General features: G+C 41.6%; 4 protein-coding genes and 1 non-coding gene across 5 annotated transcripts; 3 read left to right on the top strand and 2 right to left on the bottom strand.

Moving 5' to 3' along the window:
* The first annotated feature begins 2,093 nt into the window (after positions 1 to 2,093).
* On the top strand, positions 2,094 to 2,260 carry LOC136424859 (U1 spliceosomal RNA). The gene has a single exon (XR_010753941.1). It is a non-coding gene; the product is annotated as a U1 spliceosomal RNA (small nuclear RNA).
* A 1,365-nt stretch (positions 2,261 to 3,625) lies between these two features.
* On the top strand, positions 3,626 to 6,881 carry LOC136424307 (cellular retinoic acid-binding protein 2-like). The gene is made up of 5 exons (XM_066412856.1): positions 3,626 to 3,718; positions 4,050 to 4,136; positions 5,090 to 5,256; positions 6,025 to 6,129; positions 6,655 to 6,881. The coding sequence occupies exons 2-5, from the start codon at positions 4,064 to 4,066 to the stop codon at positions 6,706 to 6,708; spliced, it is 399 nt and encodes a 132-aa protein (XP_066268953.1). The 5' UTR covers positions 3,626 to 3,718; positions 4,050 to 4,063; the 3' UTR covers positions 6,709 to 6,881.
* Positions 6,882 to 8,228: 1,347 nt separating this feature from the next.
* On the top strand, positions 8,229 to 12,085 carry LOC136424408 (14 kDa fatty acid-binding protein-like). Its single transcript, XM_066413000.1, has 5 exons — positions 8,229 to 8,378; positions 9,807 to 9,898; positions 10,420 to 10,506; positions 11,010 to 11,114; positions 11,722 to 12,085. Exons 1-5 carry the CDS (start codon positions 8,306 to 8,308, stop codon positions 11,770 to 11,772), a joined length of 408 nt encoding a protein of 135 aa, XP_066269097.1. The 5' UTR covers positions 8,229 to 8,305; the 3' UTR covers positions 11,773 to 12,085.
* A 332-nt stretch (positions 12,086 to 12,417) lies between these two features.
* Positions 12,418 to 16,822, bottom strand: LOC136424407 (myelin and lymphocyte protein-like). The gene is made up of 4 exons (XM_066412999.1): positions 16,664 to 16,822; positions 14,517 to 14,675; positions 13,827 to 13,961; positions 12,418 to 13,227 (listed from the first exon to the last, which is right to left on the bottom strand). Exons 1-4 carry the CDS (start codon positions 16,703 to 16,705, stop codon positions 13,141 to 13,143), a joined length of 423 nt encoding a protein of 140 aa, XP_066269096.1. The 5' UTR covers positions 16,706 to 16,822; the 3' UTR covers positions 12,418 to 13,140.
* Positions 16,823 to 19,653: 2,831 nt separating this feature from the next.
* On the bottom strand, positions 19,654 to 27,757 carry LOC136423887 (CCR4-NOT transcription complex subunit 11-like). The gene is made up of 7 exons (XM_066412266.1): positions 27,452 to 27,757; positions 26,367 to 26,561; positions 25,924 to 26,070; positions 25,203 to 25,503; positions 22,454 to 22,674; positions 21,430 to 21,606; positions 19,654 to 20,978 (listed from the first exon to the last, which is right to left on the bottom strand). The coding sequence occupies exons 1-7, from the start codon at positions 27,611 to 27,613 to the stop codon at positions 20,856 to 20,858; spliced, it is 1,326 nt and encodes a 441-aa protein (XP_066268363.1). The 5' UTR covers positions 27,614 to 27,757; the 3' UTR covers positions 19,654 to 20,855.
* Positions 27,758 to 27,850: the final 93 nt, after the last annotated feature.

The following is a 27,850-nucleotide window of genomic DNA, read 5'->3' as shown; positions in this document are numbered from 1 at the left end:
GTCGCCTCCTTGCGTGAGACCCTCTACTTTATTTATGAAGTATTCGTTAAAGTGTTCAGCTATTTCCATAGGTTTTGTCAGTATCCGTCCATCTGTCTCTATGACAGTTGGAGTTCTACGTGTGTTTCTTCCAAGAATATTGTTGATTACAGCCCACAGCTGCTTAGTGTTCCCATCTTTACAATGTGATTCAATGCAGTCTTTGTAATAAGCTTTCTTCTTCTTTCTGTTCTCTCTGACCACTACGTTCCTCAATTTCTTATAGACCTCATAGTCAGATGCTAGCCCTGATGCCTGTGCTTCTTTTTTTGCATCGTCCCTCTGGTTCATCAGTTCTCGGAGGCCACCGTCTACCCACTGGGCTGGCGTTGCCCTCACTGAACTTTTCCGGACCGGGGCATGCTGGTCGACCACTTGTGTGAACAACAACATGAAGCAGGATAAGGCATCATTTGCATCCTGTTCATTGCAGACTATGTGCCAAGGAACGAGTGTAATGTCGTGTAGGAATATTTGTGGCTCAAATCTCTTGTATGAGCGTTTCAAAATGATTGTGGGATGTCCCTTAGGAACTTTTGTTTTCCGCGTCGAGTGAATTAAGTTGTGATCAGTATAACCTAACGGAACTGATTTTGTGTTAGTAAATCTATCAGACCTGTTTGAGAATATAAGATCTATACATGTTTTAGATGAGTTGACTATTCTAGTCGCTTGCTTGACAAGCTGTTGAAGGTCAAGAGCAGAGCATTCCAACTGAAGCCTATCACGCAAGGGGCACTGATTGTCTTTCCAGTTTACATTAAAGTCTCCTAACACAAGCACTTCTTGGTCATCGTGAGTAGCTTTGTCTAACATGTGAGTAATCTTGTGAAGATAATCAAGTCTTGCACTGGGTGGTCGGTAAGTACACCCAACCAAGATTGATTTAACGTGTGGAAGGTGTATTTCAACCCAGATCGCTTCAATATCGGGGAACTCTAAATCAGGTTTGAGTTTATAGGGGATTGTGTTTTTTATGTACAGGCCTACGCCTCCACCCTTATCATTACGGTCCTTTCTTACAAAGATGTAGTTTGGGATACATAGCATGTCATTACACATTCCAACGTCAAGGTGGGTCTCTGAGACCGCTAAAATATGCATATTGTTATTACACAATAATTCCGTTACTTCATGTACTTTGTTTCTTAAGCTGTTAATATTGACATGTCCAATGTGCAGTCCTTTGCTGGCCAGGCCTAAGTCAATTGGTCCTGGATTTGAGTGGACATCTCCGGAGAGCAGCAGTACGAGCGTGGCCAGTAGTGTAGACATGTCAGTTGAAGTCTGGTTCCTTGTTCTGCGTGGCCCGGGATCACTGTGAGGCGTGATGTTCTTAACAGCAGAAATTCCCGCCATACTCAGTGCCATAGGAAACTCAGGTGCGGTCTGCCAGCTGCGCGTGATCAGTGATAATTTGTTCTCAGCGTCCGAAAATCGTGGTCTATAGCATGTCTTTGGTAGCAGAGCAATCACTACAACCGCTACCAAAAGAGAGTAACATCTTACAAAATCTAACATTGTTTTTACTAACGCAATACAGATACTAAGAATTTACAGGCTAGTTTTGAGCGTATTTAGCAATGTTTACGTTCTAATGAAGATTTTCATTTGGGCGTTTTCACAAATGTACAAAACACCTCCAGAAAACTTGTGCATTGCCAAATACGCGTAAAACAAGACCGACCGCTATATCTGCTAGGAGATTACTTTCAGCGTGGGTCGGTCAGTCGGGCCGCTAGGAGCGCGATTTAGTCAGGTTCACTCTCGCGTGTCTTAGCGAGATTTTGACGTCATAGGTTATGCTGCAATGTCAAGGGCACGTTACTTTACATAAAGTATAGTGACTTTTAATATATGATAGCAAAATACCTACAATGTATCTGCAAAAGTTAACCAAAGGGAAAATCTCATTCCTGACATTCCTTTATGCAAAAGAATGGAAAATACTATAACTATCATATACTCATTTTTATGGACACGTAAAGTTTAACATCCCACAATAGATGTTATCTCTATTTTGAACTGGGTTGTAAAAGTGACACAGACATGTTATACTTACCTGGCAGAGATGGCACGTTGATCACGCACGGACGTCCGTCAAGGGTGAGGCCCGACCATTGCACTCCCGGTCTGGGATGACCCCTTTGATTACCCCAAACGCGGGTAACTCGGCTGCGTAATTTATGATAGTGGGGGTCTACGTTCGCGCTCACCCCCGCCCTTACAATCCAAAAGCAATCAACACTTCACCCAATGTATACATGATAAGGAAATAGATAAGTCTGCATCTAAGACTGTGTGTTAGACTGTTGGATAAGTATCGTTATATAATTACGGGGAGAAGCGAATACATAGTTTTTGGCTTCTCTGTCAGTGTGTGTGTGTGTGTGTGTGTGTGTGTGTGTGTGTGTGTGTGTGTGTGTGTGTGTGTGTGCGTGCGTGCGTGCGTGCGTGCGTGTCTGTCTGTCTGTCTGTCTGTCTGTCTGTCTGTCTGTCTGTCTGTCTGTCTGTCTGTCTGTCTGTCTGTCTGTTTCGGCGATTTCAAATAAACTCATTATGCACCGCCCACAGTCTGTGGGTAATGCTGGCCGGTTCTGTTTGACGTACTGACTGTGTCCATGCAATACTAATATCCCGTCCATTTGCACTCTCTAGCGGAACTGACTCAAACTACAGATCTCACTCCGGTGACAAAGCAGACAGACGCGACAGGATTGGGTCTTAATATTCAGCGTTGTCAATTCGTTACGATAATCATTGTTAGTGCGAAACGAAACAGATGTCCACTAGGGGCGACTAAAAGATCGCGTACCAGCAATAGAAATGAGGGAAAATACACACGGACGATACTATTGTAAATGGGTATGAAGTTACATAAGAATATAAACTGAAAAGACGGCCCAACGACAAGTATTGAGCTTGTAGGAAACGTTCACCAAGGAAAAAATTATATCAACATTTCCCACTTACACTTACTTCATATCATGCTGTGTCAGCTTGAAAACGTTGCTCTCTTGGACGACGGTAACGAAAATTGTCTGAGTGCAGTCGACAACATAACGGGTAACGGTTGTTCTTCCCGTGGAAGGCAAACGGGCCCCTCTACAGTTGGCCTCAATGGCAATTAGCATTAGCTAATGGCTTGCCTCGCTTAAAAGCGCGGAAGAGGGTTACTGACAGTATAAGTAGTTTAACCGGTCATGTACGACCTCTGGCGGAAATTGCTAAAACTGCAAGTTGCGTCCCCCATCTCTATAAATGCTTCATGGATATATGTCAGCATGTTACATGTCACAGATGACGACGCAGAAATGTAATAAAGATAAAAGTCACATTGTTTGCACGTAGGATCGAATCCCTGACTGGCTGGTTTGTTGTTGTGTCAACCTTTCACAGACAGAGTGCATTCTGAAGCATGTTGTGTCAACTACAACGGATAAGAAATAGTTTTCAATATGACAGTCCGTTTTTATTTTTGAATACTAGTACGTTTCATGCTTGCTTAAACTTCTCTTTTTGCCAACTGCCGAACTGAAACTCTTCTCTATGGCTTAGACAAGTTGGCACTTTGCCCCCTTCGCAATGAACTGTTGCTTCAGCCTTGGTTTCAACATGAGAGTGTCAACCCCTACCCCCTGTCGTCCGGAATGGCATAGTCCGTGATACCAAAGTCAAGGTGAGGATAAGACGCTATTTTTTTCCTTCCGTAGCTATGAATTTCTTCTTCTCGCTATCATGATTTCTAACTATATAGTTTTATATTTTACGACAACTGCATCAGCTAATCGTGATGCAGTATTAGCTATTTGTGTGGGTATCCTAAAGCGTCCGCGTCCACGATTCAATGTTATTGTCGCTATGTGGAATCAAACACCTCAGTCAACTTGAATCGAAACAACCGCAAGAATCAAAATGGCGGCCATAAAACTAACGGAACTAGCCAACCTCATTGATATATCCCACACTTACTAACAGACACCTGCATTCCAATATTACTTTCGTTTTAGTGAAAAACCTGAAAATGGCTGTAAACTTAAGCGGAAACTGGAGGTTCGTCGAGTCGGAGAATTTCGACGCCTTTTTGGAGGCGCTGGGTAGGGTGGCCATTTCTTTCATCTTTTTATTTATATAGATGGACAACATTTACTCTTAGCCTGAAATACCAGTTTTGTTTACACCACAGCATAGGTATGTAGCTCCCAACCTCAGTACGTTTTTATTTATTAATTTCTTCCAATCGTTTCTTCGCCTGCCCGGCTCAAAGTGGTAAACTTCAGTTCATTATACACATAACGTTATGCCAGCAAAAGTTTCGAGCACTACGGCTTATACCAATCAACTAAAGGTGGGGGTATGTAACTAGTTGGCTATTTTATTTTCTCAGAAGTAGTGGCATACAGGTACATGTGCTTGACGGAAGAATGCACCCCTCCCAAATGGTACAGTCCGCATAAGGAAATGACCTTCACGTAACGCCCATGGTTTATAAGTAATCAATTTGTTTATTCAACTTATCGATTGTGTACAATGGTACCGGTGACCTACCAGAAAGCAAACGGTGAACTCGTAGCGTGGGCTTCACCGCCCTGGTTTTATGGGTGACATTCTCTGGATATCCTAAAACAGATGCGAGCGCGTGAAAGAAATGCCGAAGTTTTGAAATCTAGGTGATGTTTCTATACCAACCCTGCCGAAAAAAAATTGGATACCAATCGATGATGATGCCCCCTGGTCTTGTCGAAAATCTTTGCCTGTAGTTTTGACGTGGGGATAATTTCGTCTTTTACCTCCGTGAAACGAGAGGTTTTGTTTTTAGTGTGTACAAAAATTACGAATCTTTTGTTCGGTGTACCATACTCTGTGTGTTTAGTCGTCTGCTCAACATTCCTAACCACTTAGATTTCATAATAATGAGGGCAGCTTTTTTGAAGGGCTAAACTTAAATTTATTTCACACGCTCGCATCAGTTGTGCAGTTCCCATAGGATGTCATCCATATACATGTTGTAATCGAATAAACATGGCCTTGATACATGTTTAAAATCCAGGTGTGGACCCGGCTATGCGCCAGGTCGCGAAATCTGCCAGTCCGCGAGAAACCATCCAGCAAGATGGCGACACCTTCCACATCAAGACCATCGCCGGCAAGACTACGGAGATCAAGTTCAAGGTCGGGCAGGAGTTCGAAGGAGAGATACAGCAGGGCGAAGTGAAGGTTCTTCATCATTTTTCTTAATCTTGATATCTTCAGTATTACTGAGATTCTTAAGGTGGGAGACGGGCATGCCGCAGCAATATTTCAACAACAAAATTGAGGAAAAAACTGATTTGTTAGATATATAGGTCTATTTTCGTTATCTGGCATCATTTACCTATATAGGTTAGCAGTTTACCGCAAACTTCAAGGAAGGGCAAAATTGCAGTTTCCAGCGTCCTGACTGGGTGCCGATACCTTTAAGAACAGCCTGGCCAATAAGGAGCTCCCATTTTGGCCCTGTAATTGTTGACGACGTTATCATGACGTCATCAAATTGTGCTAAAATTATCGTCTTGCACAAAGTTACTTGGAGAAAAAGAGCCACACATAACACTATGTAGTATTTTCAAGACACCACAGAAGTGCTGCAGTGTGCCTGTTCCCCACCTTAGAACAGAACTCTCGTAAGAGCACACAATATGTGGAAATACATTTCTAAAAGACTCCAGATAGACATTATAGAAAACAAACGCCCATGCAGTTCCAGACCATGCTGTTAGGAGAGGCAAACCTACATACCAGGTGGCCCAAAATCGACAACAACCTTTCCAAGCCTCATACCAAATATCATCACAACCCATCGATCCAGAGGTTCTTACGTTATGCTGGCCACAAATACCCAGTAACATACTAAATTAAACACTTAATTGTTCGCAAGGAACTTATCCAATGACTTGTCCAATGACTTACCAATCTAATGAAACTGTTCATGAAAACTGTTCACAGATCAGCCCGACTTGGGACGGTTCCAAGCTGCGTTTCGAGTTCGACTCTCCTAAAGGGAAGCAGATCCAGGAGCGAGAGGTGCGGGCTGACGGGCGGCTGTACTTGGTAAGAACCGCTTTCTAGCGGACTGAGACCGTTCAGGAAAAAACTTCAATTGTATGTATGATCATATAACTTACGGCTTTATGATTGGAATGTGATCATAATGTAGAAATATTATAAGAAAGACAACAAAACACATAAAACTCATCAATTGTATACGGATCTATTGTTTTCTGTCTGCGTGTGTGTTTGTTTGTTTGTTTGTTTGTTCGTTTGTATTATTGTGTGTACGTATTCTAATATTGTAGAGTGACAGGATGTGAGGAGGAAGATGGTGTAAACGGAGACTGACAGGATTGGAAGGTTGGCTTGGCTCGATTTCAAATCTGTCCGGCAATGACAAAAGTAGCAAGAAATTTACAATAATGAAAACTAAGAAAAAAATCAAAAATGAAGAAAAAGCCTAGACATGAGTGCTTCGATTTCTTTGGGGAAATTGTGTTCTTTAGTGGCAACAATTCTGTCTGTATGGAAGTTATCATGATATTGATTAATCGATTTATCAATATCACGCCTCTTTTTACCCAGGTGCTGACGGCCCCGGATGGAACGAAGAGTACAAGGATCTTCGCCAAAGAGTAACCATGGCAACTCGTTACCGGGGCAACCCGTCACTATGGCAACAGGCGTGACCATGGCAACTGGAAACAGTTGAAACTTGGCGTTCGTGTGTGAAACCAATCTGATGCAGTACAACAAATAATCGTAGATTTTTTTGTCAAACAGAATAAAACTATGATTACTTTCAGTACAAATTGTATATTTTCTTCAATCTGTGTTTCCAAGACGATTAAATACTTTCTTATTCTATATAATGTCCTTGCTTACTACGACCGTCATGGGGCAACTTTTTTTTACCACATGGTAGAAAGGCACCCTGGGTTCAAATTCTCTGACATGCCTCCGATGATGTACCATTGGAAAGACACGTCACACGACTTTTTCCACTCCACCCATGTATAAAAATGGGTACCTGGCTTCGGTTGGGGAGGCAACAGGCGGTGGAAGGAGAGAGATAGGCTCTGATTTCCAGTGCCCTATATTTTGGCCACAGTTGATAAAAACCCACTGCCCACAGTATTAAAAAGTCTATAAGACTCCCCTACTTTACCTTTAGAAAAGTACCCACATATAAAGGGGATATTAAAAGTGGACCTAAGACCATGACGTTATTGTTTGCGCAAAGGTGCACTCTGTAGGTCAACGTCCGAGAGGTAGACAACCTGTCGATCAATGTCCGAGAGTTCAATGAAAAACCGACTTCCACGAAATCTTTACATTACCTAAGACTGTTCTAGGAAAATGAGACACGGTAGAACAACACCACAAGGAGCGTGTCTGATTACGTTTGTTAGCAGAACAACGTCGCTATGGCAACGGGCGCCATGTTTCGTAAGGCAACCTCAAAGCCATTCAACGTTTGGAAGTGGCCAACTAAAAATATCCTAGAGTGCTGTTAATTTGATAAAAGAATACCCTTAACTTTTCAACCAACAGAGCTACCGATAATTTTTTTTTTAAATTCTATATTTATTTTTGAGAGGATCTTTAAAGACAAAACAAGGGACCTTTTCTCTAACGACAAATAAGAATAATTTCGCCCCCCCCCCCATTTTACATTGTTGGTATTGAGCCGACGCCACCAATTGAAAGGCAAAACCGTGTTTATTTAGCTGTCTGTACACCATGCATTAAGTTTTATGATTTCCTAAGCAAAACCTACAAGTATTAGTTAACGTTTGTGATTGTTAACTAATACTTGTTCCTCTACTTTTGTAGTTTGACGAAGAAATGAGAAAACAGGTGGATGGTAAAATATGACTTTAAAAAACGAGCAATTAGTCCCTTAAAACATAGTAAAAGTCTTACAGGCTATTTTCGTACACATATATATATAAAGCACTCATCAACAGGTTTTGGGGTCAGTCTTCTGACCCTTCTCAAGTTGAAATGACCCACAGTCTATGTCACGTGTCCTGACCGGAAATGTGATGTCAAGGGTTGTACCCAGGTTGAGTTGTAGTTCCTTTAGAATCAACATCCATGATTTGCAATGTTCCCCCCTTGACACATATAAATAGGTTCAACTTTTGACACGGAGTTCTTTTGTAACTGTGGTCTCACCGACGCACCTTCGCTACTTCCTCAATCCACCTGTCGACATCCCCCGAAGACAATCATGAGTTTCAGCGGTACTTGGAAGCCCCACAAGACCGACAAGGAGGGCCAGAAAAAGTTCTACGAACTACTGGGTAAAAATTCTGTAGTTTTATGGTACTTTGCTAGTTATGGTTTTTAACTAGCTTAAACTGTAAAATTACAGTTAGGTACTTAAGTACGTGAGGTAATGTGATATGTCATTGCGTTGAGTAAAAGCTCTCTAATTCTCATCATCTAAGTATCGAGGTACTCGGTAGTCTAGACCTAAGTGTAGCGTAGTGCTATTGCTCAAATTTTGTGTTTATATTTCTAAAATAATGCGGAAGTTAACGCACAGAGCTTTGCTTTCATATTAGATCTTCCAAGAATACGTTTATATGCAAATTGAATAACAAGTGTTGCTGCCTTGGAATAACCGAATATATATGTCTATATAGTTTACCAATGTGGCTATAGCATTAGACCTATCCGGTTAAGACCCTTGTAGTGCCTAGCGGAACATAGGGCTGCAAGTTTCCTTGTAGCAGGGTGTATTTTTACAGGGAGGGGTCGCTAGCTGGTGCTGCTGGTTTCTTTTCTGGCTCAGCAGGCTTCAACGCCACTTCAGCAGGTTTTTTCTAAAAGAACTGTGAAACGCTACCAGTTGAGCTACAGGAACATCCTGCTTAGCGTGCACACATGACGCGGCTATACAACGATGTATATGAAAAAAGGCGAGCATGGCGACAAAGGGCCTCCTTCGAAATGCAGTCAAACATTTTCACATGCCATGTTCATATTACATTGCGAGCTTCTCATAATAACGTTTCTAAAGATAGCAAAATATAACGAGTTGATATTGTTTGATGCCTCCGTGTCCACGTATTTTGCTCGCTGTCAGAAACCTTTTTTTATTCCGAGTCACGTACGAGCTGAGTACGTGGCGTGAGCACACACGCCCCGCCTCATTTTGTGTCAGCGGTTGACTTTGGTTTTGTAGACTGTATCCGTCTGACCTCAGCTCTTGCATCAACAATGATGATCATTACTAACAATTGGCAGTTTAATCATTGTTTCATTGCCTATTCATTGTACAGTCTGGGTTCGAGTAAAGTTCGTTTGGTAATGCTAGTCCACGGACCGAACGAAGTACAACTTGTTACCTGCGTAAGGAATGAGTTATTGGTGTTAATAATGTTATTTTTGGTTTGTTAGTTTGTCAGCTTGTCAGTTTGTTAGTTTGTTAGTTTGTTAGTTTGTTAGTTTGTTAGTTTGTTAGTTTGTTAGTTTGTTAGTTTGTGAGTTTGTGAGTTTGTTAATTTGTTAGTTTGTCTTGGTGACTGTGTATTCAAGTTTGTTCTTACTGGCCCGACGGTCCAAGTTTGTTCCCGGACCCAACTTTAACTTTCCTGGGGGCACAATGCTGGGACCGCCAGGGATTCGAACACAGAACCTTTAGATTCTCAGTGGACAACCCTAATCACAAGACTACCTTGCCGGCCTTTACATTGCTTGACGTATGATATCTCTGTCCTTCCCAGACGCTCCCCCTGCTATTCAGGAAGGCGTCGGTAGTTTTATGGACAAGATCTCCTACACCAGTCAGGACAACGGCGACTCCATGACTACTACTGTAAGTTGGAGTGGTCAGAGTGATCTCTAAGCAGATACTGGGATGAAAAAAAAAGTTTTTAAACGTTTTCATCATAGATTTTACGTGCGAACTGAAGTTTGAAGAAGCCGAAGTTAAAAGCTTATTTGTCATACGAGGCGGGAGGGGGGGGATGGGGTGTTGAAAAGGTAATGCAAGTTCTTTTTTTATCGAATGGGTTAAAACAAGGCGCAGGGGTAAATGCACATATTTCATTGGGACCGAAATATCTCAACATGTTGTTCAGATTTTTGGAGCGACTGAGTTGTAGAGATATTTCAGTCTCAAGAAGATATATGCTTTGTGCCAAATTTTAGCTCATTCGATGAAAACATGAGCTTGTTACAAATCCACTTGCATTACTTCCTCACTCCCCCTCGTAGCATCACAAGTGTTTAGTATGTCATTTTCAGTGTATAGTGCTAGATCTAGTTTAGGACGATTTGGACGTCGCTCATTTAGACACAAAGCTACATTAAAGATCTTCTTTTTACCTTCTTAAGATACACGGACTTCCGGACGGAGACAAGGTCAAGACCGTGAAGCTGGGTGAAGAGGTGGAGGACCAAGGTCGTCTTGGAAAGATGAAGGTGAGCATGTGGTCCAAAACAACATTTCAGATGACGTAACAAAAGTATAACGACGTTGTTTTTGGCGACGCCTCCGGAGGAAAGCATCCTTGTATCAGTGCCATTCTGTGGTGCATTTCGTTCACTACCTCGAGCTCATGACGTGAAGCGAGAGGTATTGTTTTCGGTGTGGTTGCCGTATTTACCATATGCTAGTCAAGTTCACCGCAGAGTGACAAGAGGTGCAAGCGCACCCACCGCACTTATCGAAAAGAGTAGGGGTCCTTCCCGGTGTGCGTGGTTCAAAACCTACAGTCCTATATGGCCGCACATGGGGCAATTGTCGTATTGACGTCACCTGCGCACCGAATGGCATTCGCTACAACCCCGTCAATTGTGCGCTCCTCGCAATTCAGCCCCTGGCTGCGAAGAGAGACTCGGCCTACCCAATAATAAAAAACAAAACATGTGCACACTTGTTGTGATGTCCTCATTTGATTTCATTACAAAACGTTTATTTGTAGGTCAAACTTGTGCGGGACGGAAACAAGATCCGGTCCACGGAGACCTACGCCAACGGGAAGACCAGCAGCACCGTCCGCGAGGTCAACGGGGACGAGATGACAGTCGTAAGTACAGGGTCTGTGCATTTACCGAAATACACGAAATGCACGAAATACACAACCGATACACCCATGAAGATGGGTGAAATCTACCGAACTACAATATGATTTGACGAGTAAACATGACAGGTTACATTTCTGCATAAAACAATGTATTTATGGCCCTGACATTTCACCCAGGCCATCTACATGTGCATTTCGTAAATTTCGTATATTTAGGGAAATACACGGACCGGCAAGTGTATATATGGGAGCTTCTGTGTAATGCTATTACAGGGGTAAAGCAACCTTACTAGCTAAGTTTTTCAGTAAGTATACACAGGCTAGTCTTCTAAACAGACTCTATGGGGGGGCTTTTGGCTTGTAATGCGCATTTTTTTTCTAGATTTATGTCAGTTCTGATTGTACTCAGTATTTTGTAAGGCACCTCAGTATAATTCACCTTTTTACGCTAGCTGAAAAGGCTCGATATGTGCAGTCCCGATATCGCTATTTTAAATTGTACAATTTATACGGATATATTGCAGAAAGACCAACTCTGCAAAATGTTATATCACTTCTAAAGTAGAGCTTTTCATGGTTTCCGTTGACGTTCAACTTTCTATCCACACAGACCATGACCACAGGGGACTTCACAGTATCCCATGTGTACAAGCGGGAATGATGTCTGCGCATGCGCACTTCTTCAACCGGGGCATACTTTCTACGAAGCCACCGTGCACAGCTGCTTTTCGAACGCTCTTCGCAAACACATACTAGTAGTACATAGCCACCTACTACGAAGGCCTATAACGACATCATGCGGTGTTTGTTGTTGAGTTTAAATCAGAGAAGTATGCATCAGCCAATCAGCAGCTGATTGACAACGGATCATATCTGACTCAAGAAAAACCTTACACGGTCTGAGATTGGACATCGGTGTGTCCTTTTGTTTGTAATGTGGTTTTCTACGCAATAAATTGCTTTTTTTGCAAAGATCTCAGTGTGTCTATGTCCCTGATTTCCGACATAGAAAGTGAGAAAAATACCGACGTGGCAGTGGCGACTTTTAGCTGTGAAAGTGATTATTGCAGCTCAGTCAGTAAACATTACTGCGGTACTGACAGCGATTGGTAGGGGCCATAGTTTTTCTTCGGAAGTCTTTTTAAAAATGTTTACATCAAAACTACCAGTAACCTGAAATGGTTCTCTTCTGGAGATGGCCGGATGGTTGTTCTATATCAAAGCTGTATATTTTCTATTATATGTACTAACCTCAACACACTGTTAAACACTCAGAACCCACAAAAATGGCTCAAAGTCAAGACGGTACAACTACACAATAAATGTTTGTTTTCTTTTCACACACACAAAAATAAGGTACAAATTCAAGCCTCAACATACAATAACACAGTTAAGATTATTTGTCCTTTACTTTCATAGTACTATACCGAACGACGTACCCTATATGACAAACAATCAAAGTCATACTACACACGAAGAAAAAAATACATGTATTTAGATTGAAATTCATAATATAAACATTTCGACTTTGTTATAAAGAACATATTCTCAAATCAAAATTTAAAGTAAATCTAAGGAATCTGTACATTTGCAAATATGAAAAAAAAAGTCGGCTTTTAAGGGGTCGTCATGGAGACCAGGAACTTCCTCTTAAAGTATTGGGTGTTTGCACGGAGTATGACGTACCGAGGTGTCCGCCATGTGTTTTTTTTTAGACAAGTACGAAATGATCGTGTCAAATGATGTTCTAAACAGTTGACTTTCTTTCATCGCAACATGCCTTAATTTTGGTTCCATGTCACGTGCTAAAAAGGCGCCGGAAATGAAAGATTTCTACTTCCGTTCTTTAATAGAACCGTTGCCTGTTCGTTCCAAATGACTCGTCGACATCTTGGATCTATCGGATTCAACCAACATGGCGATGGCACTTTCAATTTGGCTGTTCATAGCTTGTGACTTCAACACGCGTGCGCAAACACCCTATACGTCTGTATTTTCGTATAGTAGTAGTCTAGTTATATGCAGGTTTCTACTTGGGCAGGATCTGCTTCCCTTTCCCCTTGAACGTCATGACAGCATCGACGATGTACAGGATACAGGTGAACACCGCGAAGGCCTGGAGCGGGGTTAAGATAGAACAGTTTAGATTCAGAACGTACTGATGAGAGGGGATACAAACTCAGTCACGTTTGGGACCGCATTTTCACACTGCAGCAGCGACACCTAGCTGCGGTGCGAAGTAGAGCAAGTCAGTGTCGCCCTGACGTCGAACTTTGATACAAAGTTTAGGTTACTCTTCAAACTATGTATCACTGACCTTTATGTGCTGGCCATTAAAAAGTAGGTTGGACCAAGGTGGACTCAACTGTCGAAAAAAATCATTTTTTTTTCCTTTCATATAACTGGATGACGGTTGATCCAACGCTTAAGAAAGGATTTTAGATTACTAGTACTGTATTCTATTTCATTATAAACGTGTAACAGTCTCTCTGAAAGTTATTGCAATACACTACAATTCAAGTTCTAATCATAACATCTTGGCCACTAGACTGTCAATAACGTTAAAATATGGTGGTGTCCATTGCTATAGCATTTGCTCATTCGTTGTGGCAATGACATAGACCCATTCATTTGCGTACCACACCACTACGTCTGCAAGTGCTTTTGTGTTGGTCAATAAAACAGATAAACAAACAAATGAACAACGTTACTCACGGCAGCGGCTGCGTGCCTGTCGAAGACGGGGTTGCCCCAGTAGTGGTGCCCCCAGTTGTGTCTGTCGGCGTTCACACACTGGACAATGGCGGCTGTGATGTAACACAGGGCCGCTATGACCGCATAGATCACATCCTGTAGCATGGAGATAAAGCAGTTTGTATGTTTAACATTCTATAAAGATGTCAACATCTACGATGGCCCAAAAGTATACTCTTCACAGCCTTCGCAGACCCTCTAAGCTAGTAACACAGGGCCGCTTTATGAGTATGACGGCATAGATAACATGCTGTAATATGGAAACAAATAGCGTCATCTATCATAAAGAGGGAGTATCTACGAAGGCCCCAAACTACACTTTACACAGTATCTGCAGAGGCTGTGTTACACAGAGTCTGCAGAGTGTGTACTTTTGGGCCTTCGTAAAGTTCCTCTAAGTTTAGTACAGAGCGAAAACTTTGGTCACATTCTTAACTCGCTGTAAATTATTTTATAGCCGTAGATAAATATCCAAGCAGATGGTAGGATCCGGCTCAGTCGCAGTATTTTACACGTGTTTTGTAACATTCAGTATAAAACGAACAACACTAACCCGCACCCTACATCTGTTTGGAGATTCAATACTGTAGATAAACAAGAGCAATTAGCCACCATTAACGTAATCAATGGATCTAGCAATCAACAACTCACCACAGTGTCGTTGGAGAAGATGCCGGCCTTTGATAGGATGAGTAGCAGCAGTGTGACGACCCAGCACGTGACCAGTACGAACATGACCCAGTGTTGACCTCCCCAGGCCCAGAACCCGTGCACAGAGGCCAGCAGCGCCCAGGCTACCAGTCCGAACACCTGGGAATTAAAGGTAAACAAAGCAATATTAGAGCCCGAAAATTGGATTTTGAAAGTCAATTTATTTAGTCATTCTATACATGATTAGTTTAAACAGCACTATCACAATGTATAGCGACGTCCTTCAAGCAAAAATACGACGTCGTTGTGAAGTGAGAACTCACACTGAAAATCATCGCCGGGGTTTTTGTAGACTCGCGAAACGTCACATCGTACGTCACGTTTTTGCGCGGTTTTAAGATGTTCGAAGTGTGAAGTTACGACGCATATGCGCTAAATAGTATTACTAGATGTTGATACCATAAAGATTTCAACATTTTTAACACATATTTTGGGCCCTAATATTGTTTTGGTTGCCTTTAACGTTACCAACATAACAAATTTAGAAAAGCAAACACTGTTTCACCTAAATCCGCATGGTATCACATATATTCGGGATTTTTATAAACGGGGTATTTAGGGACATATGCTAGATGGAAAATCAGTAATACCGCCAGAAATACTAACTTGATAGACTTAAGTATTCAGACATGTTTTAATTGTATACAAAAAATAGATTGTACTTATTGTTTGGTATATGTACCATATTTTTGGTAAAACCTTCCTGACCACTTCGATTTCACAATGAAGAAACTTTTTGCCCAACTTTTTTGCCCAACTTTTTTTAACACGGCCGCATCAATTTGGGGTGCCTAGAGGATGTCATCCAGATAATCAAATTACATGTAGTGTGGCCTAAAGGGGAAGATAGACCCGTGACTGGGGGTGGGGGTATATCTTTTGTTGTCGGTATATCTTTTGTTGTCAAGGGGAACAGAAAGCAAATTACAATCTTATTCTTGTAATGGCAAATTTAACGTTTTTGGTTTGCGGCTGTTGCAATCGGGGTCTAGAATCTTGTGTACTGCGGTGTACGTAGTCGTGTGCTACACTCAGTATTGTTTGGCGACGTAGAAAAACCAAACAACTCGTATTGATTTCAAGTCAAAATTTGTTTACTTGGTCTCTCTCTTATCTAACGTCTTTGTTGAAATTTAAAACACGGCGGGGGGGGGGGGGGGGGCTTTAAAGATGTCACCCCTTACAGTGGGAACTGGGAAATATGTTTGGTTATGTTTTCATAAACTTGCCATTCGCAAAGGGTAAGGCTGGTTGAGTTGCGAAAGCATAGTTTGGTTCTGTTTGAAAGTAGAGTAAGGATTGAAAAAGTGTAAGTCCATGTGTACTGGACAAACATGTAAATCAGTATACGGTATTTGCTGTAGGGGTCTACGCTTGATTTTAGGTTCAAAGTGATATCGGTGTCGAAGGGCGTTGGGTATCAAGGCCACTGCAATTACATGTTGTGTTCTTGTCTCATAGCAACGTTAACAACATACATAAGACTGTTGTAAATCTACATGTATTGCGTTCAGAAATCAAATGATATTCTCAATATATGCAATGTCCGATTCTTTCAAACGTTTTTGCAGTTAAGGTGTCGCTAGTATTTGTCGCAGGCCGTCGTACGATTTTGATGTCGCAGAATTTTCAAGTAGGTTTTGACAGAAAAATGACGAGGATGTAAGACAGTCTTGACGTCCATAACAAGACACTTGAATGTTGTACGACACGTTCATGACTATCCTAAGAATGCACTGAGTTCGCGATCGTACGACGACCGTACGAATGTAACTGGTTGGGCCCTGACTTACAAAAGCCAACGGCCGATGCTATTGAGACAATCCAAGCAACAGCTGCATAGTCTTTTCTACACGCTACATTCTTGCATAATGTACAAAACATCATGAAATTCTACGGCTAAAAAAACCCCAACGGGCATTTGAAATCTAAATACACACATTTCTATAAGTAGATATATCCTAAAAACATGCATTTAGAAGTACATATAGCCGTAAAATATTATCAGAAAATTAGATACATACTATACTTTACCATACTATAGACTTGCCGATGTTAGCAAATTTGCAAATGCTTTTTCTACTTACCAGTTCCAAGACTTTCAGTATTAAATTCATGTCCGCTGCCATGGTGTAATTGTAGATTCAACCTATCCCGCTTGTAACTGAGAATCAGAGAATGAAAAATCCAAAACCGTCCACAACGGATTTCTTCAAACGAACAGTCCGTCTTTCATACACTCCATGGGACCACCCAAATGACCTTAGCGACAAGCATGGTCGTTTACGTAAATGAACTTTCTGTTTACGCGGTCGCTAGGGTCTTCAGATAAGAAAACAGTCGTTAGAGGGCTATAACTTATAAAGTACGACACACCTAGAGACGGGAGAATTTAGGCAAATAGCGCTACCCCGGCGACGTCCTAGATATTACGTACATACGGAGGCGGTAAAAGCAATGGCTTGGTGGTTAACACCTTTGACCAACGTCTGGCTTGTCCGAAAATGACATCTCAGTCTTACGGTACACAAAAGATTCGACAACTTCGTCCGTTTAACCCCCTTATCTAACGGTTCGTTCAGTACAACGTTCAAGTGGACTTGCTCTGATAAAAATTAAGATTATGGGTGTTAAATTTGCAATTGGTCTTGTTGTACGTTGTATAAACTGTTGATAAACTGCCCGCCTTAGCCCGGGACCTCCTCCCCCCCTACTTTGCCCCTTGCGGGGTTATCTGGGGGCCCAATAAGTTGAAGTTGAAGATAATCTATGAAAACAGCGTCCCAACGTGAATCTTATTTGTATGTATAATATACAAGAGAAGCGCTAAAGTAAAGTGTATTAAAACAGTATTAATATAACATCTAAAGGAATCGTACACTCTCTGATCTGACAAGTACCGAACCCAGATGTTACTATTGACTAGTGCGATTTGCATTCAATGATTAAGCTGTTTTTGGTTCGCGAAAGAAAATACTAGAGGACGACAGCTTTTCCTTTGGTGGCAAACGAACAAAAGAATTCATGAGAAAAACCGCATGTGTTCGGATATAAACAATGACATGAAATACATTAACTACGTTCGTGTTACTATGAAAAATCTTTCTGTTGAAAAATTGAACGTATTTGAGCAACTGCCTGGGATCTCTCCACTAGACCATGTACAAACATTGTCAACGGCTTCGCGTTGGCGTAACAGTTAGAATGTTTTGCCCAGAACCCAGAGGTCTTGAGTTCGAATGCCACTGATGTTGTGCCTTTGGGAAAGGCATTTTACACGACTTTCCACCCTCCACCCCGGTGTAAAAATGGGTACCTGACTTCAGTTGGGGAGGTAAAAGGCGGTGGAAGGAGAGGGTTGGGCTCCACCTTCCCTAGACGCTAGACACAATGGATAACAACCCACTGCCCCTACAGCCTAACAAAATGCTATGGGGCTATACCTTTACCTTTTACAAATATTGTACCTAAGCGAAGAAACAAATACCGTTATACGTCAAAGTTAGGCGTTAACCAAAAAATGTCCAAAGTGTCACCGCGAATGACTGACCCCGGCATGCCCTAAGCAAACCCCGCGAATCCGCAAGAGCCAGAGTCCAATGTGCTTCGGACAATTAAGAAACCGTCGTCGCTTAGCAACCGGGAAAGACCCTGTCAAACCTTTAATAGAAACGACGTATACAAATGCCTGAATAACAATACCAGCACACAATTAGACTTCTGGACTTAGAAGTGAATGACGCAAATGGCTTCAGTATGGAATTTACTTTTTCAGCATCTTTTGTTGTCAGAACCTCTTTTAGTGTAGCAAGTTGTAAGGACCTGAACCGTTCGAATTGCTTGACCTAGACTATTGCTAATGAACGGAGGTAATAGCAATTTGATAGTGTCGCTATCTTTTGTTGTGGATGTCACTATGCAACCTACACAATACTGGTCATACAGTCTTTCCTTATTGAGCGATATTCCTTTTAATGTCACCGACAATAGGACAGCTGTGATTCCTCAGAAACTCGTCAGGGGGCCATGTTAAAACCGCTTTTTCCAGAGTTTTTAATCACATTTTTTATGGTAGTCACCTAGCAACCAACACGATACTGTGCCTTCATTGTTAACTTCTTGGGTTATCCTGTCAACCAAGTCACTGACAAAAGCACAGTTGCACTTCCGAAGAAATCTGCTAGGGGGCTAATACGTATGCCACTTCTTCCGAGCCTAAAATCTCATTTTGTTACGGTGATGGTCACTATGCAATCTCACAGTACTATTACTTACTTAGACTTAGGGGCTTTCATGTCATCTGGCACATGAGGCAGTTAGGTTGGCCCAGCAGTACTATGCTAATTCATTATTAACGTCTTGAGTTCTACTGTCTTTAAAGTCACCGACAAAAGCAGAGTTGCAATTCCAAAGAGGCTTGCAAGGGGCCCTTGTACCTACTGTATGTACAAAACTGGTGTGTTATCCCTAAAGGTGGTATACCAGTTATATAAAACAAACACAAAGAAATGCACAAAGGTTGAATATTTTTACTCTCAAGCAACTGTTTTAATGCAGTTGAACAAATGTCCGATGGCAACATTCTTTCAAAGTCCTCATTTTCTTTCTTTTTTCTTTTAGTCACTTACACTAAGAAAGAGACTATAAGTTCTCAAGTTTTCCATTTCCATAAATAAAAACTGCTAACTCATATCATAGTTCTCAGCGTCTCTTATCAATATCGTATATACAATCGGTATATACCTGTGACATTGTGTCTGCATGTACAAAGCTATAACAATGTCATTGTAGTTTTTCTTGTCCCTCTATTTTTCTTCCCGCCCGATATGCATTGCTCAAGTATGTAAAACACATGGGGCATCAGTAATACAGACTCCTGGCTCCCGGGAATCGAACCCGAGCCACCAGCTCACAAACCCAACACACTTACCACAAGGCTAAAAGGTCCGGACCAGTTAGACTGGTCAGTAAGTGGCACTTGAGCCATGCACTGTTACAACATCGACTCATACTATGCTCTTGTATTCTTGCGCTGTGCATGTGTTGAGTCCCATTTTCAAACAAAAGCAGCTTGCACCATAGCAACTTTCCTTATTGGCATCTTTATGTATACTATGTAGTTTGTACTGAAACACAACTCATGTGTTACTAAGCATTACGTCAACAAAGTACAAAAGCTTGCCTATATTACTTGTCCTAGTCATGCATGTAACTGGCATGAAAACAAGACCGTGGCAAGCTGTGTCAACAAAAGGTCAAGATGATGTCAAATAATGTCATATGTCAAAAGGGTCACAGGTCAAGATAAGGTCAAAGGTCACAGATCAGACCATTTCATTACAGGGGTTGGTTGACTTTTCTATTTGGCCCTTTTCGGAGGTGCAAGACAACTATAAATTGTGAAATATTTGTGGTAGTTGAATGTTTGCAGTTTTTGCAGGGAGGGAACTCGCCGCACCACAAACATGTGTTCTGTCCTGCTTGGCTGTATACAGTTGATTCAACTGCAATCTTAAAACATTGGGAATGCCTCCGGTCCCCTCCTACCAGGAAGTTAAATAAAATAGAGGGATCCCATTATCAGCTCTGCACATGGCTATCAAAACTTAGAAATGCAAAATAAAAACATAAAAATGGAGTCACCCTCTCATTGGTTGAACCACTAATTGCCCTTCTCTCATTGGTTGGACTGGTAATTGTGATGGACAGTCTGGATTGGTCTACAGCACTTTGGCCCTTTATTTCAACCCATTTGGGGCTGTTGCTGTTGCAAAGTCTTTAGCAGTCTACTCAGTTAAAAAGGTCAAAACAAGGACAAAGGTTGAGGGATGAGACCGCTTCATTATAGGGGTGAGTGTAGGGCCTCTTGGAGGGACTAAACCACTACTTGGCCCCCGTTGACCCCTGCTCTCCGCTGTCTTAAGTCTTACACAGTCTAAACAGCTAAACAGTCAGAGTTCACAAAGGGTCAAAATAAGGATAGAGGTCACAGGTGACATCATCTTATTTTGGAACTTCTACTTGGCCCTCATTCTACCCTGTTTCCCAATGTCTAATGTCTTCATTGGTCTCAGAAAGGTCAGAGGTCTCAAAAGGTCAAGATAAGGACAAAGGTCACAGATGAGACCATTTCATTATAGGGCTGACTATGGGGCCTCTGTTCTCCAGTCTAATAGTCTCAGTGTCATAAAGGGCAGTCTCAGTAAGATCAGAGGTCAGAAAAGGTCAACACAAGGACAAAGGTCACAGATGAGACCATTTCATTATTGGGCTTAACCACTACTTGGCCCCCGTTGGCCCCTGCTCCCCGCTGTCTAAAGTCTTGAGCAGTCTAAACAGCCCAGCTGCCTCCCTGATCCGGCTGAACTCGATACAGAAGGCCTGCACCTCGATGAACAGGTCCTGGGAGAGGAGAGAAGATTAACGGTTATTGGCAAGAACGAACATTACAGCCTGAGGCTTAATTACATCATTTTTAACAATTTTTAAATACAAGCATAGACCATTTACATAAATTCAAATCACAACAACACATCATCAAAACAATTAAAAAACTTATCAGTTCCTTACTAAGGTTTCATATGTAAAAAAAAGGTAAAGGTAGTCCCATTGCCTTTTTGCGGCTGTAGGGGCAGTGAGTTGTTATCCACTGTTTTTCTACACTGTATTTTGCATTGAAATGTGTGTATATCAAAGAGGGTGTCCCGGTCCCGGGCCTTCGGGAGATGGGCCAGTACCTCGGGCGATACGGAATACACCGCGTTAGATTCTATATTTATTTACCTGTACGTTGATGATCTTGTTGCGTATCTATTTACCTGTACGTTGATGATCTTGTTGCGTATCTATTTACCTGTACGTTGATGATCTTGTTGCGTATGAGTGACTGCAGGAACACACAGACCAGACGCACCAGGCGGTTCTGCATGTACTTGTCCTTGATGTTCTCACAGGTGGAGATGCAGTTGGAGATGTAGAGGTGAACGAACTCCGTGGGGAGGTCCACCGCCGTCGTCAGGCGATTCACCACCTGTGGACACACAAATCAATAAGCTGGTTCACGGTTTGAACTGTGCATGCACAAGGTCAAAGGTGAAGGCCCTTAACTTGTAAACATAACTAGTTCTTGTCTAGACCATGCGTGATACATGTGTTTTGTTTCAGGGGACCTTAAACTTTTACATATCACCCACAGCACATGTGCAATTCAAACTCTGAAACAGCTTATAATGCCATACTGTTTCAGTCTGTGTATGTGAACTTGTAACATTGGCGTTGTCGGCAGGATACAGATTATGGACATTACCTCCATGGAGTGTATCTCCATGTTGACCAGTACAGAGAAGTACTCAGTGATCTATGGAGCTTATAAAAGGCTCTATCATCATTACCTCCATGGAGTGATAAGGTATCACCCTATACTATAGCCATAGAGTAAAAGCTCTATCATCATTACCTCCATGGGGTGATAAGGTAGCACCCTTTACTATAGCCATAGAGTAAAAGGCTATATCATCACTACCTCCATGGAGTGATAAGGTATCACCCTATACTATAGCCATAGAGTAAAAGGCTCCATCATCATTACCTCTATGGAGTGATAAGGTATCACCCTATACTATAGCCATAGAGTAAAAGGCTCTATCATCATTACCTCCATGGAGTGATAAGGTATCACCCTATACTATAGCCATAGAGTAAAAGGCTCTATCATCATTACCTCCATGGAGTGATAAGGTATCACCCTATACTATAGCCATAGAGTAAAAGGCTCTATCATCATTACCTCCATGGAGTGCAGAGACATCTCCATGTTGACCAGTACAGAGGAGTACTCAGTGATCTATGGAGTTTATAATAGGCTCTATCATCATTACCTCCATGGAGTGCAGAGACATCTCCATGTTGACCAGTACAGAGAAGTACTCAGTGATCTGGTTGGACTGCATGAGTTTCAGCAGCACCTCGATGGCCACCAGGGGGTTGTTCTCCACCAGGTCGGGAAGTTTGGTGGGCGTCAGGCCGATGTGGTACACTAACTTGGGGTCCGTCTCCAACTCACTTAAAACCTGCTGTTGTTGTTGTAGTGTTAGGGGACCTAAAGGGGGAAGAAACACAAATAATAAGGTTCTGAATAATGTACACAACCAAGTGTTTTATTCAACCGATGTTTAAACATTCAATATTTTGTTACTCTCATCTCCCAAATAAACGTACCGGTACGTTTATTTTTTTCAGCCTCAAAATCCACCCAGTACGTTCTTATTTTGGACGGTACGTTTATTGTTTTTTTGAAAATCCATCGGGGCTTTGCTTACCAGAGATCCCCCTTATGTCGAAAGTTTAGTTTTTTTTCATATTTCCCCGATATTTTTGCTCCTAAATCGCTATTTTTCGACCAAATGACGTGGATTTCCCCGCCGATACAATGACCCAGCATTTGTGAAACCCTGGCGGTACTAACATATCCGTCGATCTCGCTACAAAGTAACGTTGTTATTAGGAGAAAATAAGACGGCACACTGAAGTTTTGAAATGAATTTTTCATATAAACAACTTTGACAGTCTCTGTTTAGATCGTAAACCAAAGCACGCTGATCAGAAAACAAATTACATGTAACGTTATATGCCAGCGGCACACAATGTTTCAAGTACACATGTAAGATTACTCACGTGAGATCAAGGAGGTTAAAATAGTCTTTCCCAAAAACTTTGAAAAGCTACAAACAACACCATGTAAAAATTGTGTCTTAGCATTAGAAACTGTATAATCACTTTAAAAATATACTAGAACATTTCAATCCTACCACGAACATGTACATTTAGGCCTTCGAAAATCGCCACAGTAAAGACGTACGGCAGTGATAGTCCGTGGGAATGTTTCTCATTCAAGGAAGAGCTCACCTCTAAGAAGGGGAAACAACTTTTTCTTGATCTATAAATAAAACTCCTTTGCCTCAGTCAGAAATGTGCATGACAATTTAACAAAAATAAGTTTCCATAGAAAAGTCTATACACAAAATTAGATTGCAATCTAGTCACCGTTAGTATCACATAAAAATGTTTTTAAAAAGATCACTCCTCTACAGAGAAAGTGCCGAGGTTTTCCAAGAATTTTGGGTGTAAGCCCCGCCCCTTACTGTGTTGGTGCCGCTACCATGGCTACTGTCTGGCTCACCCTTTCACAGGCCCTTTGATGTGTAACATGAGAACCTTGTGGTTTGTTGCCACCAAACCTCCATGTTGCAACATTGTACAGGCCTGAGGCATCTAATTAACAAATTTGTTGACAATTTAGTCTCTCAAAATGAAAGTTTTTTTCTACATACAAGGGTAATTTTTGGATTTGAAATTATTTGGATTGCAACAACACTGAACCAAGGACAATATATGATAATATCCTTAACAATATATAATAATGTGATTTTGTTCTATATGCAATGCATGACACAATAAATGGCAAGTTCCTCCTTTTCTGTATTCTAATTTCCAAGTAGAAAATGCATGTATCATGTACATTTTTACTTCTTGAAAATTGAAAGCATACTATACATTAAAGTGTTTCAAAGAGTAGGGGTCCTTCCCAGTGTGAGTGTATCAAACATGTAGTCTAGTCAGGGTTGACATCTTGAAAACGTGATAGTCACCTGTTATGTCAATCTTTCCACAAATGTGGTAAATCTCAATAATCAGGCATAAACGAATAAAAAGCACCTACCTGCTTATCAACTCCTTTCCCGAGGACAGATTAGTAGCATCACTAGCATGGACACAGTTTAGTTTTTATGTGTCAATTTGGTCATTTTCCAGGGGGTATGTTTATTCCGGGGGGTACGTTTATTAGATTTTGAAGATTTGTCCGGGGGGTATGTTTATTCCGGGGGGTATGTTTATTTGGGAGATAAGAGTATCTCTGCTTGATACTGATTGTTATATTTATTTGCCAATGAGGCTGTTATTATTATTATTTTGGATATTACTTATATTTACAAGTATTCCATTTCTGTTTCCACCTTTACTTATTGATTTGGATCTGTGGCTTATGATCTTTTTCCTGTACTTTGATTTTCTCTTGTTTGTATTATGTGTTCATTTTGTGAAATGCAATGAAAAAAATAGAAAAAAATAAATAAAGCAGTCTTCAGTCCTCAAATACCTACCAAGTGACCTAATCAGACCTATCAATTAAAAGTAAAATTTGAAAAAAAAACAAAAACATTTGGGTGACAGCCTGTCACCTTTCTATGGGCAATACTGATCATAACTTGTTCAGTTTGCATTGCAGCTTAAGGTGTTGCTGTTTACAGATGCATTGTAAACACTGCATTAACTATTTCTTTTTATAGTAAATACTTAACTTTCGGGAACCCATCTATAAGCAGCGACACCTATAGCTGCAGTGCAAAGCAACCAGTCAGAATTGCCCTGAGGAAGGTGACAGATGGTCACTGAAACGTCAGTTGAATAAAAAACTTGGTTGTGTACAGTTTCTTTATTCAATGACTTACCAAACTGATGAATCTACTGACAGATGTATGAAGGTTCGTCTGTGATGATAATTGACTTGTGAACATTAAACCACTATGAAGTTAAATGCATTTATAGTACATAAAGGACATTCCTAACCTTTGAAGGCCTTTGCCATGAGTTTCTTGACTTCTATACTGCTGGTGTTGCTGACACACATGGAGGAGTCCCACGCAACCGTGTGTTCCACGTCCGTCGGGTTTAACCACGCCAGCTCGTCCTCGCACACGTGCAGCGGCGGCGCTAGACGCACAAACTCCGGACGGAAGTCACTCTGCGCCGGCGGACGCTGCCCTGTAATCAGGTTTTCTGTGACCTGGTTGGCCAGGGAGAGGTCAAACTCGAAAGACGCTTGGGAAGAATCGGGGTCAGAGTCCGCTATAACACAGGGTAGGCCGGCCTGCAATTCAACAACAGGGAAAAAGGTCTAAATGATCTAAAAGAAAGACTTATCAGAGAGCATTTAGTGAAGTAAAGTAGTCATCCTCAATTGAGGTGAAGCATGATGCTTTTTCAAGTAGCTATTAGTATTAGTAGTGCAATGGGAATTTTACATTGGTAAGTAGTTAAAACTACCATACTCTTTCCCAAATGCTTAGTGCTAAGCAGAGAAAGCAGTACATGTATGTACCATTTTTAAAGACTTTGGGATGATGACTTGGCCAGGGATCAAACTCACGACCTACCATATGCAAGGCGAACACCCTACCTATCAGGCCATTGCACCGGTGTAAGACAAACTATTAAATAAAGACAACAATTGCTGTTGTGAAAGATTGTAGAAAACCTTCTGTGTGAGAGAAACAAAGTTGGATGTCACCTTGCTCAAGTGCGGCAGTTCTGACTGTCTCTCAGCCAGGGCCAGCTGTAAGCCTGTCAGGTCGGCAGGCGGGGCATTCCCCACGTCCATAGTAACGATCTGACGGGGGTTCTTTTTTAACAGCTCTCTTGCGGTAGATGTGATAACCTATCAAAAAAAAGAATCGTGAGAAGTTAATTGACATTGTCATTGTAGTTGTATTCTGCCTTTGACTTTAGCTTTTTCCTATACTGTATGTGTGAAAACTTTACGTTTGGGACCGCATCCGTTAGCAGTTGCCCATTCTTTATGTATTGCCAATATCAACCACAATGCATAATACTGTACATACACACTTCAAACCGTGAAATAGATCATAACTATTTTCAGAACTATCTGATTCCAAGACAGTCTTTGTCATTCATACAAACAACAAAATTGAAATAGATGCACTAGACACACACTTGTGACAAAAAGACTCTTTCTGAGTTGGAGATGGGCGGAAGCGCCGTCGCTGTCTTCTCATCGCCAGGTGAGTTGATCAGCAGGTGAGCGAACACAGGTGCAAAGGGGTTTGCGGCCAGGGGCTCCGTCTTGTACATCTCGTACAGCAGGTAGATCGCTGTGAGGCGTTGGGTCGGGGAGGGCAGGAGGTCATGCTGTAAGGGGGAGGCACAAAGCAGGATATCATTATTAGCTAGCAGGTCGTCTTCTGGATGCCCTACACTAAGAAAACCAGGAAATGAGACTCCCTCATATTGCAGGGAACACCTAAAGGATGCCCTGTTTCCCTGATGATTACATTCAAATGTACATGTATTACCGCCCCCACACACAGACACACACAGCAACTGCTGTTTTTTTCCTCACACCAGAAACTTGGGCAGGATGTAAATTGATTGACAATGCAGGTTACTGTTAATCCATAAGGCCAACTCTTTGAATGCCCTGTTTATAAATCTTAGGTTAAAGCGTTACAAGGAGTACAGTGAAATCAATTACTTTTGTGGTGGTTTTATTTCGCATAAGGAAGGAAAATGCAGTGTTTGAAGTTCACGGTTGAGTTCGTGGTTGGAACAATTCTGTGGTACCGAAGACATACAAAACTGGTATTTGCTGTGTCATGATTTTGCCTTAACTGGTCACTGCGAAAATAAAACTATTGCAAACATAATTTTCAAGACTTATGCAGTATCTGAGTTGAGAATCATTTGTGAGCAAAATATGCACTCCCACCCATCCACCAGGCAAAAATGGATTGTTCCAAAATCCCAACGATGCAAAAGTGGAGCATTCCAACATTACTTCTGCTCCCAAATTCCGAACTATTGCAGTCAAATGAATTATATCAGTCCACAACAGGCGCAGCCTTCCTCGACTGAAGATGGTATAAAGGTATAAAGTTATCACGTCATGTTTTTTAGAAGAGTACATAATGCGATATAAAGAGTGTATCGTCCTCCTTAGTTAACAAACGGAGATCAAGAAATTCGAGGATAAATCTGCGATTTTTTGGTTGTCCGACTTCTTTGAAGACATATTTTCTTACCTGCTGTAGAAGAAGTACCAAGGTGCTGCCGATCTTGTAGTGGTCGGGTTTGTTGAAGTAGTGGTGAAAAGCGGCCGCCAACTGCTCAAACGAAGACGTCTGTGTAGCGTCTTCAGACAGCACGTTAAGGAGACAAGTCAGCTCCTTCGGCGTGAGGGACATCTTGTCTTCCTCCGACAAGCCAGGATAAGCGTAGGAATCACAAACTAAGACAGAAATCTTACAAAGTTTCGACAAAAACAGAATTTTTTAGGTTTACGCCGCCATGTTTGAAAATGTGCATTGGCAATGCATTATGGGATAGAATTGTTGACCTTAGACCTTCAACTTTGACCTTTTTAACTTTACAAATTTATTATCTTTCCGTATTCTGTCATTGTTTCATTCTCATAATATAAA

This window comes from Branchiostoma lanceolatum, chromosome 18 (genome assembly GCF_035083965.1).
Source record: "Branchiostoma lanceolatum isolate klBraLanc5 chromosome 18, klBraLanc5.hap2, whole genome shotgun sequence".
Lineage (NCBI taxonomy): Eukaryota > Metazoa > Chordata > Leptocardii > Amphioxiformes > Branchiostomatidae > Branchiostoma > Branchiostoma lanceolatum.
Note: the sequence above shows the minus strand (reverse complement) of the source record. Positions and strands in the feature narration are given on the sequence as shown.

Coding starts and splice junctions, on each gene's coding strand:
- LOC136424307 (XM_066412856.1), top strand. CDS start 4,064: ATGGCTGTAAACTTAAGCGGAAACTGGAGGTTCGTCGAGTCGGAGAAT. Junction 4,137..5,089: donor CGCCTTTTTGGAGGCGCTGG/GTAGGGTGGCCA, acceptor TTTAAAATCCAG/GTGTGGACCCGGCTATGCGC. Junction 5,257..6,024: donor TACAGCAGGGCGAAGTGAAG/GTTCTTCATCAT, acceptor AACTGTTCACAG/ATCAGCCCGACTTGGGACGG.
- LOC136424408 (XM_066413000.1), top strand. CDS start 8,306: ATGAGTTTCAGCGGTACTTGGAAGCCCCACAAGACCGACAAGGAGGGC. Junction 9,899..10,419: donor GCGACTCCATGACTACTACT/GTAAGTTGGAGT, acceptor TACCTTCTTAAG/ATACACGGACTTCCGGACGG. Junction 11,115..11,721: donor ACGGGGACGAGATGACAGTC/GTAAGTACAGGG, acceptor CTATCCACACAG/ACCATGACCACAGGGGACTT.
- LOC136424407 (XM_066412999.1), bottom strand. CDS start 16,705: ATGGCAGCGGACATGAATTTAATACTGAAAGTCTTGGAACTG. Junction 13,962..14,516: donor TCTTCTCCAACGACACTGTG/GTGAGTTGTTGA, acceptor TCCATGCTACAG/GATGTGATCTATGCGGTCAT. Junction 13,228..13,826: donor ACAGGCACGCAGCCGCTGCC/GTGAGTAACGTT, acceptor ACCCCGCTCCAG/GCCTTCGCGGTGTTCACCTG.
- LOC136423887 (XM_066412266.1), bottom strand. CDS start 27,613: ATGTCCCTCACGCCGAAGGAGCTGACTTGTCTCCTTAACGTGCTGTCT. Junction 26,562..27,451: donor TGGTACTTCTTCTACAGCAG/GTAAGAAAATAT, acceptor TCCCCCTTACAG/CATGACCTCCTGCCCTCCCC. Junction 22,675..25,202: donor CATGGCAAAGGCCTTCAAAG/GTTAGGAATGTC, acceptor TTCCCCCTTTAG/GTCCCCTAACACTACAACAA.